This window comes from Erythrolamprus reginae, chromosome 5 (assembly GCF_031021105.1).
Source record: "Erythrolamprus reginae isolate rEryReg1 chromosome 5, rEryReg1.hap1, whole genome shotgun sequence".
NCBI classification, from domain to species: Eukaryota; Metazoa; Chordata; class Lepidosauria; order Squamata; family Dipsadidae; genus Erythrolamprus; species Erythrolamprus reginae.
Window position 1 is genome coordinate 55,825,931 of NC_091954.1, and position 12,981 is coordinate 55,838,911.

General features: G+C 37.0%; 1 protein-coding gene across 5 annotated transcripts in view; it reads right to left on the minus strand.

Annotated features, from left to right (window-relative positions):
• Positions 1-12,981, minus strand: part of ATRNL1 (attractin like 1) — a 578,768-nt gene that overhangs the window by 516,744 nt on the left and 49,043 nt on the right. For all 5 annotated transcript variants that reach the window (XM_070752642.1, XM_070752643.1, XM_070752645.1 and 2 more), the window contains exons 6-7: positions 3,115-3,289; positions 1,654-1,741 (exon numbers count right to left, since the gene is read on the minus strand). In XM_070752642.1, the coding sequence (XP_070608743.1) occupies positions 1,654-1,741; positions 3,115-3,289 (263 nt within the window). The remainder of the gene's footprint in view (positions 1-1,653; positions 1,742-3,114; positions 3,290-12,981) is intronic.

Consider the following 12,981-nt stretch of genomic DNA (forward strand, 5'->3'; position numbering starts at 1 on the left):
AAGCAATATATATACAATGACAGCTATATAAATCAAGGTTATATTTTTACTGTTAACAATTAAGTAGAGTCATATCATTTTTCTAAATAATTATTTTCAGCCTTTCATAGTACACTGATTGACATTAATGATGCACAGAAATCTAATCTGCATTAAAGGCCAATAAGAGTTCTGGAGACAGATGGATCTTTCAGAAAGGTGTTAATCTCAACCAGCTTACTGTCCATATATGGTGAAATTTTGTTAAAAGGAGATATAATTCTACAATGATTAATGGGGTGAAACACAGGGGTTATTTTTTGATAGAATATAATAAAGTTTGCAGAAAAATTGGACAGTGGGATCAAAGCATTCCATTTACACTGAAAGAGGTACCAAGGTTTGGAAAAATGTCATATTCAGAATGAATATAACAGTATATGAGAATCACCCTAAAGTCAGGGAGATGAAATGGAAATTTAACCTGTAGCATGAATGTGGTCAGCTCATAAGGGATCATTTTTGGGACTTTAAAGGGAATGGGGATGAAACGTACTTTTTGATTTGTAATTTCACAATAAAGTAGAATTAAAGTGAAGGTTCGTTCTCTGAGCTTGTAGGCTGGTTCCTGAACATTTCTTTACTAGGTTAGGTAACATCCTCAACAGAGTTTAAGGGATCTCCTAAATTCTGATGAAGAAGTTACCTAACTAGTAACAAAATGTTCAGAAACCAACCCACAAGTTTGGAGAACAAACCTTCACTCTCATTTTACATCTGAGCTACAGATATTTGCCACTATTGCAAAGTAGAATTAGCTCATCTGGTCATGCTTCCTGTATGGTCTACCTCACAAGGCTGACAATAAATTCAATCAAGAAGAAATATTTATTACTGAGAATAGGAAGGGAAAAAAGCTTATTTAGTTCATTAATTTAGAAAATGCAAAGGTAAAAAGAAACAGACTTTTGAGAGAATTCTGGAATCTTTTGAGTGAATTTGGAGTTAAAAGTTGGTGCCAAATGCACCAAGAATAGTAAGTGAAGTAAAGCATGTGGCAAATAAATAGAATGCTTCAAATTCATACTAAGGAACCTATCCATCTAGGAAATTAACCAGTTCCAAAATTCAGCTGCTCAAGTAATGACGTACAAGCCAAATCCTCCAAAATAAAACTTCTTCTATAATTGCACTGGTTGTTGGCTGACTTCCAGGTGAAATTCAAGGGGCTTGATATCACAGAGTGATATATATGGGACTGCCTACTCCCAATGCCTATCTGCTATCCAACAAGATCAAAAAGGATAGACTCACTTTGTATTCTACACATTAGGAACTATAATCTGCATTCTTATTTTGCATTTTTATCAGCCTTGGAATGAAAGAGAAGAGAAAGAAAATTTATTCTGTGTCAAATGAAGCTTATTCCTTCATAATCAAATACAAGATTGCCCACTTAAGTCAAAAATGTGTCATAACTGCACAGTTGTTTCATGGAATGCTGATTTATTCTAAAATGGAATGAGAAAAAAAGAATCCTTGATTCAGAAGTCTAAAATATAGTGTTATGATGTCATATATAAAGAGAACATTGCAAGAATCAGTTGAGCTGAATGAGTTAAAATGAGAGGAGAAGGAGGACTTTTCAAATTAAATTCTGATGTAATAACAAACCTGATATAAAGTAATAGTATGTCCATATCTCTGAAGGGGTCCTTTCAATATAGGCACCACATTCCAAATGCTGCTTTCCAAATTATAGCTAAAAAGTGAACAAATAGTTTATTATCTAGAAGCAAAATTATAGTCTTATACATGCTTACAATTTAAAATATCATTTTCTGTTTCTTTTTGATATGCCATATCTAATAAATATAATACTTTAGAATTTAATTTTTGCAACTCTTCCTTATCCCACCAATATTTTTAACCAATAAAACACTTTTTAAAAAATGATTAAATTTTCAAACAAGATTTGCAATTAATAATTGAGCAGGGATGTCAAACTGACTGCCCATGGGCTGGATGTATCACGCGCAAGCCACACCTATCCCAGCTCCACAAAGGAAGAAAACATCACAAAATGTCATGATGACATTGCCCCATGAATTTGATACCCGTGTTATTGTTTTTTTTCAGTGGGTTTATGGCTTATCCTTAATCAAGAAGTGAGCATTTTCTGAAAGATGCAGAACTTTATTTTGTGGGGCAGTTCATTTTCAAGAAGCCCATGTCAAAAAATACAATCAATTGTATAAAAGCAATGCCAGAAACCCAAGCTGGTTTTCACTAAAAGATATTTAGTAGCCCTCCCAAAAGGGCCAAGACTTTAAGCACAGCACAATTATATTTGTTAATTGTATACAAAGTTTTAAAAATGAAATCTAAAATATGAAGACATAACTTAAAATGATTATTACAATTTTATAATTAAAGGTAGATGGAAAAAGTATCACTTTATGGATAATCTAAAAATTAAGAAAGTTGAGCTAAAATGCAGCTCCCAAAGAACTTAATTTCTTAGGCTGGAGCCAATGCAGAATAGAGTTTTCTTTCTCGGGACGGTTTCAGTGAAATTATAAGAAGTGAATTTTAGAGGTAAAATGGACATTTATCTATAAAAATACTTTTGCACATGCACAGATGTTTCTTCCAGAGATTTATAGTAGGATTGAATCAGAAAATGTTGAAAATGAGGCAAACTTCAAAATGGAACAAATGAGTCTTGCTATATTTGGACATTTATATATTTATTTTGTGAATGAATCCCTGGATTTCTGCAATGTTTATTTCTTTAAGGAGAGACAAGATCAATAGTAATACTGCAAAACTTTGCATCATTTAAGTGAGCTCCGAAGTTTTTATTTTTAATTCATGTGTGTAAACCAAATTTAAATAAAAATAGACAGTTCTGCCATCCCAAAAGAATACCTCCTTCCCCCTTCCCGCCCTCACCAATTTAGTCCATTAATCCCCAGCACTTTTACTTTCACTCAATTTCCTTTCTGGAAGGTCTGAACTGAACCATGAGGCAGCCAAGAAAGCAAGGCAGGTGTAGGTGAGAGAAATGCTTTCATTAAATTTCAACAAATTTACACAAAATTCAAACAGAATTAAGGGAAAAAAATAACTTACTTCAATACCATCTGGAAGGTACTGTAATTAAATGCATAGCCACCAATTACCCACATAAACTTTCCATGAAGAACTGCCTTATGGGAAGCCCTGCTCACAGATGGACTAAATGGCTTCACATTAGGCAAAATCCAGTAGGACTCCATTGAGGGAACATTCAAAGAACAATCAGGACCTGTTTAAAATACAAAGGGAGACAAAATCATACCTGGGATTATTAATTCAAACACAAGACTTTTCAATAGTAATTATAACAGAGATAGTAAATATATAAAGTGAGCCAACCTCATATATTGTAGAATACATCATGCATAAAGACATTCTAAATATTCAACAAATTGCCTATTCGTGTATTTTAAGTGACATGTTAGTTCAGTTTCCAAGATGATAAATTTTATTTTTATTGTAAATATTTTCACAGGATTTTAAAGCCATACAGAAGATATGCTTTTATATTATTTTTAACTTGTGGAAGAAGATTGTGAAGAACAGTGACACCAAGTGGTAAAAGATACACATAATTGTGTACAAGAAAATATGTTCACCTTTAAAATATTCTTTTCCTACAATTCATCGGGTTCATTGTAATCTGATGCAGCACAGTAATTATGAAAGACAATACATTGCACAAAAAGCTACTGTATTCTATGATTTTGTCAACTAAAAAAAAACCCCAAAAAATTATATAAACTTAATATGTAGGATAAAATACAAGATAGGCACCCACAGCCACAGCTGGGATTGAAAGCACCTTGATATGAAATCATTTTGTTTATGAAGATGCAGCAAGTGGAAACTACATGTATTTCTGGGTACATGTACGCTATACTGTGAGATCTGTTAAAGAAAATGCCTGTATCATCATTAACCTCAAAGCAGGCAGAACTTTCAACAAGCCAACAATCTGAATGGGTCTAGACACCTTTTGACAAGCAATTTTTTATTTTATTTTTATAATAAAATAATGTTCCACATGATCTGTTTATTTTCAGCAGGCTTTTTAAATATTCTGACATAAGCAGACTATTTACATAAACAACTTTATCCATTCATAGTCATTATCAACACCTAATCTCTTTTGTTTCCAAATATTTATTTATTTATTTATTTATTGATTGATTGATTGATTGATTGGACTTTTATGCCACCCCTATCCGAAAACTCGGGGCGGCTCACAACATATAATAAAACAAAACATTTTGAATCCAATTAATTAAATATATAATCTAAAACTAACCCCCCCCAAAAAACAGTCATTCTCATTCACTCAGTGTCTCTCAGTCCATTCATAGGCGAGGGGGCAAGAATCTAATGGCCCCAAGCCTGGTGATATAAGTGAGTCTTGAGACTCTTGCAGAAGGCATATCAATATATGATAAATATTTCCCACATACAGGTATTAGGTACTATTATTTATTTATTTATTTATTTATTTATTTATTTATTTATTTATTTATTTATTGTTTATATTTGTATGCCGCCCCTCTCCGCAGACTCGGGGCGGCTTACAGCAGGATACAACAATTCATGACAAATCTAAATATAATTTAAAATATTTAAAAAACCCCATTTACTAAGCAAACATACACACAAACATACCATGCATAAATTGTACATGCCCGGGGGAGGTGATTCAGTTTCCCCATGCCTGACGACAAAGGTGGGTTTTAAGGAGTTTACGAAAGGCAGGGAGAGTAGGGGCAGTTCTAATCTCTGGGGGGAGTTGGTTCCAGAGAGTTGGGGCCGCCACAGAGAAGGCTCTTTCCCTGGGGCCCACCAACCGACATTGTTTAGTTGACGGGACCCGGAGAAGGCCCACTCTGTGGGACCTAATCGGTCGTTGGGATTCGTGCGGCAGAAGGCGGTCTCGGAGATATTCTGGTCCAGTATATTATTATTGCAGTAATTTTACTGAGTTTTATCCAAAATAAGCATGTCATGCATAAAAATAAAGCCAGTTTTAAAGATTGAAACCTCCCATAAACTTACATGAACTTTGGCAGGACTGAATATAAAGATACATTTTATCTCCAAATTTCATCACATACTACCAGAAAAAAAGCTGTTTGAAAATGCTTTTTTTTTCCATTGTACTTCTTGTCACTTTGTTAAATTTTACAAATTGTGAATCAACAGGAATAATCTTTAAAATAATGTATTGAGATACAAAGAATTTATAATAAGAATTTATATCTGCTTAATTTAAAAAAATATATTGGCTTAAGAATTATACATTACTTATTCATTTCTCAAATTTCTCAATATTAAATTTTAGAAGAAAACTTTATAGTCAATTGACTATATTAAATATATAAAATACAGAAATTAAAATAGAAACAAAGAAAACAAAACATCATAATAAATCATCATCCCTACAGTTAACTTCAATCTGATCTAAGTATTCTGTCCCCTTTGACATGGCCTTTGAATAAAGAGTAATACTGGTGGTATACAGGTTCGTTCATCGCAATAAATAAGACTGCAAATTGTCTTAATATTAATTAATGACGGTGAATTATCAGAATGTAAAAGACAACATCTACATTGAGTATTTATGTGTTCTTTACACCAGTGATTTTCAACCTTTTTTGAGCCGCGGCACATTTTTTACATTTACAAAATCCTGGGGCACACCACCAACCAAAATGACACAAAATGACACCCTAAGACACTCTCCTCTCTTTTCCCATCCCTGTCTCCTCCCCACCCTTGTGTGTGTGTGTGTGTGTGTGTGTATACACACTCTTGAACCATTTCCAAAAACAGGTGAGGGCTGGGGTTTTTTCTCTCTTATTCTTTGGGTGCTTTTTATCATATGCTTTAAATCAAGTCACTTCGCTCTCTCTTTTGTTTCTCTCTCTTTCCTCTCATTCTCTGTCTCAATCATTTTCTCATTTCTTTTTTCCTCCCCTTTTTGCTCACCTCTCTCTCCCTTCCTCTCCTTTTCTCTCTTTCTCTCTCTTGCTTTCTTTCTCTCTCTCTCTCTTGCCTTCTTTATCTCTCACTCTTGCTTTCTCTCTCTTTCTCTCTTTTCTTTCTCTCTTGCTTTCTTTCTCTCTCTCTCTCTTTCTCTCTCTCTTGCTTTCTTTCTCTCTCTTTCTCTCTTTCTTTCTTTCTCTCTTTCTCACTCTCACTCTCTCAGCAAAAAGTTGCGAGACCGGAACCTGAGCTTCCTTCTTCGCGGCACACCTGACCTTGTCTCGCGGCACACTAGTGTGCCACGGCACACTGGTTGAAAAACACTGCTTTACACTTACAGGAAATATACAAATGCTGGTTTTCTTACTCCAGTACTCTGGACAGCTCTTTATATCAACAGATGCATGCATATACAGATACAAACACACACACACACACACACTTATGTACGTACGTACATACATACATACATAGCGCTCAATCATTAGAGATACTCTTATACTATAACATACAATAGCAACTGTTTTTATTGCTGATAATCTATTGCCACACTCTTTTATAAACAATTATAATCGAATTAAATTTGTATCACTGAACCAGGAGTTTAAGGTACAGAAGTGGGATTATATATCTGTACACATATAATGAAATTCTATCCAAAAGAAGATAATTAGGACAAACATATATCACATCTTATAAATCTGAAGATATCTTAATTATTTTACAAACTACTACTTTTCACATGTCATATTACTTTGGTAAGTCTGTTAGGCAAACATATAAGGGAATATGAACTTTTTGACACTGAATCAATGTTGATACTAAATAGGAAAAGCATCACAAGGCACCAACTTTTCCTATAAATTCCAGATTGTGAAAGGTGACTACGAGCACCATTCCAGTACCATCAATGACATACCAGGGATAACATATATTTGCCCTGATCAGACCCATTATAAAAAGAAATATGTTGCTTCCATCCTGATTCGTAGTGATGGATACAGATGGATAGAGATCCATATTCAAACAGAAAATCTGAACCTAAACAGAGACACATGTTACATAGATTGGGAATGCCTTAACTTAAAGCCATACTGCTCAGAATCCTGCATCATGCATGGAGGACAAGAGACCAGAAAAGGGCATGCATAGGGTTTAAATGCACCTTACAAGTGCTATACTATCCAAACATATTCCAAATTATATTTTAGTTGTCAAAACTGAGTTTCTGCAACCTCCTATTGAGTAGCATACTTCTAGAGCAATTAATATGATTTCGTGAATGGTATGTATATGGGTTGTGTGTTGCCTCGTTGTGAGTTTTCATCAGGGTTTTAGAATATTAGTTTCTTTCTTGACTTCTTTTTATTGCTATTTCTAATTTTATAATTTTATACTGTTGTAAGCCACCCTGAGTCCCTCTGGATTGGTCAGCATAGAAGTCAAATTAATTAAATAAATAATGTAGGGCAATATAGATTTAATTACCTTATTTAAATTTTGTCATATATAAATCTACAAAATACATCTCCAAGAAAATTTCCAAGCTAGACAATGTAGCAAAAGAAAAATTGGTATAATTAAATGATGACAGACTGAATTTATTATTCACTGTCTAAAAAACATTTCTACTTAATGGCTATCTCTTATAAGCTAAATTGGAACTAATTTGGTGTAAATTTAGACAGGACTGATTTTTAAAGGCTCTAGCCATCTTATATCATTATATTATACTTTAATAGACCACAATTCTAAAACAGAAAATGCAATATTTCTATTAATCTAAATTAGAGATATAGTTTATCACTGTATTTTAAACACTTTGCTTTGCTATATTTGAATCGATGGAGTATTTGAATTGTGAATATATTTAATATTGATAAAACAAAGCTACCTAATAAATGCAATATTTCTATTAATCTAAATTAGAGATATAGTTTATCACTATATTTTTAAACACTTTGCTTTGCTATATTTAAATCGATGGAGTATTTGAATTGTGAATATATTTAATATTGATAAAACAAAGTTTAATAATAATAATAATAATAATAATAATGTAATGTTTTTCACTGCTAAAAGAGCTAAGCTTGTGCCTAAATGATACTGTATATCATTATGACCAATGTACAACAGGCTGCATTTTCCACTTCCTTATGTCACTGTATGTAAAATAGCAATGCTAGAATGTGCAGATTGAAAATTACTGAAATTCATACAAGTCTGTAATTGAAACATTAATAATAAAGTAATTACAGTTGTATAAAACTTTATTTCAAAATGATATTTTAAAAGTAGCTTGAGCAATAATATTTTTTCACACTTAACTTTGATGATCATTTCAGATGTTCATTTCAGTTTATCCACCAGAGGTCACAATTGTTTAAAAAGATATATTGGAATACTAAATAAACTCTTTATAATCTGAACCAAAGGAATTGATGTAACCGTTTATATCTTATGCTAAGATTAAATGGATTTGAGGCCTGCATAACTTTGTATTAATATTTCATTTAAAAAAAGCAGTTATTAAAAACTAAAGTGTTTTAACGATAAAATTGTCTATCTTTATAAATGATATTTTAAAGAAATATCTGAAATGCTTTAAAGCATTAAAATTTAACAACAATCAAAGTGCATATACTTGTACAGACAACTCCTTTTTTCCCCTCCATTTCTCCTGATATCTCTACTAACACTAAGATTCACTTAATTTTTATCTTTATTTGGCGGGGGGTTGTTACATTTTTTCCTCATGCCTCTATAATTTACACAAATCTAAATCTCTTGCCCATTTTTAATGGACATTAGGTTGGGTAGAAATGCACTGGAGTATCTAAATTTTAGAATACATTGCCATAATTTGTCAGGCTGCTTTCACTGCTAGCTTTTTGACTTTTTGACTAGATATGATTTAATTTTATTTTGTGCCTTTTTGACTAGATATTTATGACTTAATTTTATTTTGTGCCTTTGAGCCAGTGATAACTCCTAGCAACAACGTAGACCATGTTGAAATAGTCACCTCTGCAAGTCTGGATTTTGGGAAAAGGTGTTATGTCTATTTAAATGGTTATCTATCTAAAATCCCTCTCACCTGTGATTACTGTATTTAAGTTCAGTTTTCTGTCTTCACTTTGTTGTTTTTCCCGGCTCATCTCTTTCATACTGCACACACGTGATGGAGCATTAGGTGCATACTTGTTTAGAATGTTTTTATTGTTAGGAAAGCAGGGCCGCCATCAGGAATTTTGGGGCCCCATACAGCCTAAGTGTCTGCCCCCCCCCTGGCCATTTTAAAACTACTGCCCCCCAAATCCGGTGCCATGCCCACCATGGCCACACACCCTGGGCAAGCCCTCCCCCGGCCCTCTGAGGTCAAACACAGCCCTGATGTGGCCCTCAATGAAATTGAGTTTGACACCCCTGGCCTAGAGGCTAAATCCTATGAACAAGGGCTAAGAGAATGAGTATGTTTAACTCAATAAATAGAAAACTGAGGGGGAATATAATAGTAGTTTCCCAATCCTTAAAGGGCTGCCACAGAGCAGATGGCATCTATTTATTCTCCATGCCACCTGAAGGTAGTACAAGAAGCAATGGGCGGAACCTCACCAAGAAGAAATGCAATCTGGAAATAAGGAAAAACTTGGGACTGGGCGACATAGAAATAAAAAATAAATAAATAAATAAATAAATCCCTTCTTTTTTATTAAATTAAATTAATAGAAACATAGAAACATAGAAGACTGATGGCAGAAAAAGACCTCGTGGTCCATCTAGTCTGCCCTTATACTATTTCCTGTATTTTATCTTAGGATGGATATATGTTTATCCCAGGCATGTTTAAATTCAGATACTGTGGATTTACCAACCACGTCTGCTGGAAGTTTGTTCCAAGCATCTACTACTCTTTCAGTGAAATAATGTTTCCTCAGGTTGCTTTTGATCTTTCCCCCAACTAACTTCAGATTGTGTCCCCTTGTCCTTGTGTTCACTTTCCTATTAAAAACACTTCTCTCCTGGACCTTATTCAACCCTTTAACATATTTAAATGTTTCGATCATGTCCCCCCTTTTCCTTCTGTCCTCCAGACTCTACAGATTGAGTTCATGAAGTCTTTCCTGATACGTTTTATGCTTAAGACCTTCCACCATTCTTGTAGCCTGTCTTTGGACCCGTTCAATTTTGTCAATAATAATTTAAAAAAACCAAAATCCATTACTATTAAAACTAAAACAACCAGCAAAACTATTAATAAAAACAGGTGAGGGCTGGGTTTTTTTCTCTGTTATTATTTAAGTGCTTTTACCATATGCTTTAAATCAAGAATCACTTCTCTCTCTGTTTCTCTCTCTTTTCTGTCATTCTCTGCCTCAATCATTTTCTCATTTCTTTTTTTCTCCCCTTTTTTCTATCATATCTCTCTCGCTTCCTTCCACTCTTCTCTCTCTCTCTTTCTTCCTCTCTTTCACTCTCTTCCTTCCTCTCTCAACTCTTTCTTTCTTTCTCTTTCTCTTGCTTTCTTTCTCTTTCTCTTGCTTTCTTTCTCTTTCTCTCACTCCCTTCCTCTCTCATCTCTTTCTTTCTTTCTCTATCTTGCTTTCTTCCTCTCTCTTCCTCTCTTCCTTCCTCTTTCATCTCTTTCTTTCTTTCCTTCTCTCTCTCTCTTTCTCTATCTTGCTTTCTTCCTCTCTCTCACTCTTCCTTCCTCTCTGATCTCTCTCTCTTTTCTTTCTCTCTCTTTCTCTATCTCTCCCCCTCTTTCTCTCTCTCTCTTTTTCTCACTTTCCCTCTCTTGTTTTCTTTCTCTCTCTCTTGCTTTCTCTCTCACACTCTTTCTCTCTCTCGTTCTCTTTCTCTTGCTATCTCTTTCTCTCCCCCTATTTCTCTCTCTCTCACTTTCTCTCTATCTTGTTCTGTCGTGGCTCTCACTCTCTCTCGTTCTCCGGAGGCTGGCAAAAGTAATTTTCAATTACTTTCAATTGTAATTTTCAATTACAATCAACCTATCTCTCCTTCCTTCCTTTCCCCCCTCCCTCTTTTCCTTTCCTTCCTTCCCTTCCCCTTTCTCCTTCTTTCCCTTCTTCCTTCATTCCAACCTATCTCTTCTTCCTGTTTCCTTCTCCTCCCTCTTCCCCTTCTTTCCCCTCCGTCTTTCCCTTCCTTCCCTCCCTATTTTTCCTTCCTTCCTTCCTTCCTTCCCTTCTGTGTCCTCCTGGCCCTCTCTTCCCCTCCCCTCCCCTCTCTTTCCCCGACGAGGGCAGCCCGTAGAGTCACACCCATCCCGGGCCGAGTTACAAGAGCCGCAGCCGGGCAGGGAGCGCCCCACTCGCTTCGTTCCCGCCGCAGGGCTCGGTCGGGAGCCCGCTGGTCAGGGCTCGGTCGCCGCCACCAGGAATCCAGGAAACTGGGGTCAGGGGACGGCGCCTGGAATATCGGGCGCGTGGGCTGACGCACGCTCTCTCCACCCCCCTGCTGCCCGGAAAATTCAAAGTAAGAAAAACCTTCGCTCTTACTTTGAATGCTCCGGGCAGGCTAGCAGGGAGATGGGGAGAGTGTGGTGGCCCCCGCTGTGAGAATGCCTGCAGGGAAGAGAGGCGGAGCGGACGGGCGGGCAAGGGCAGCGGCGAGTAGCCAGGGGGGCGCGAGGGGGCTAGAGGCGCGGGGGAGGCGGGGGCGGCCGCGGCTTCGTGCGCGCCCTTGGAAAAGGGTGCGCGGGGGGGCCTTTTGGGGGACGCTGGCGCACGCGTGCAAAGCCTACAACTTGCGCTTGTGTTAAATTTTGTTTCTTTCCTAAGCAGCCTTCTGTGTAAAAAAATCCATTTGGGAACGAGTCGTTCCCAAATGGATTTTTTTACACAGAAGGCTGCTTAGGAAAGAAACAAAATTTAACACAAGCGCAATTTGCAACCGCCACCCCGAAGGGGCTCCTACCTTCGCCGCACGCTCTGGGACTGGAGGACCGCGCTGCCTACGGCTCCGTCGGGGCTTCTTCGAGTCCTGCCTCGCGAGGGCCAGAGGGCCCGCCTTTTTCGTTGGTGAGGCAGGCAGCCAGCAAGAGAGGGCCGGTACTGCGCATGTGCGACGGCGGGCAAAACCGGGGGGGCCCTCATGGCCGGGCCCGGTACACCACTACCAGTAATACCCCCCTATCGGCGGCCCTGGGAAAGGAACCCTTTTCTTTGCATAGTTATTTTGGTGTTGAACTAGAAAGGCAGTGTGTATTTTATGAGTTTGCCTTTGATTAAAAACTGTTTCTTTTAACTTTTACATTGAGAGTTTGAATTCTTAACGGAGAAGTCCCTCAAGTTTTCTTAGCAAGATTTTACAAATGGTTTGTAATCTTGAATTGAGAGAAAGTGACTGGCTTTGTGTCTCAAGCAGGACTAACACTCAGTCTCCTCACTTCTAGCCTGGGTACCTTAACCACTACAACAAACTGACTTTGTATAAGATAAATAGAATATATTAAATATACTTAACATTAAATCTGACTGAAACTTTTGGGCGGAAAAAGTCATTCTAAAGAAAGTTTTGGTTTTATTCCATCTAAGAAAATCAACTTCAGAATAGTTTAGAGATTTGGAGGTTAGGATACCAGGCCAGGAACCAGGATCTTGGGCTAATCAGTGCTGCCTTGAAGGTTCTCCCCATCTTCCCCATCTTCAAAGCCACTTTCTATCCCATAGCTCCCAGCGACCGATTAGGGTCCCAGAGCCGGTCTTCTCCGATCCCATCAGCTAAACAGTATCGGCTGACAGGCCCACGGGGGAGGGCCTTCTCTGTGGCTGCTCCGACTCTTTGGAACCAGCTGCCTCCTGAGATCTGGACTACCCCACCCTACTAGCCTCCCGGAAAGCTGTAAAGACCTAGGTTTTCCAGCAGGCTTGGGGTCATTGATCTGATGGTACACCATCAGGATCCAGCTATTAATGATATGCATCA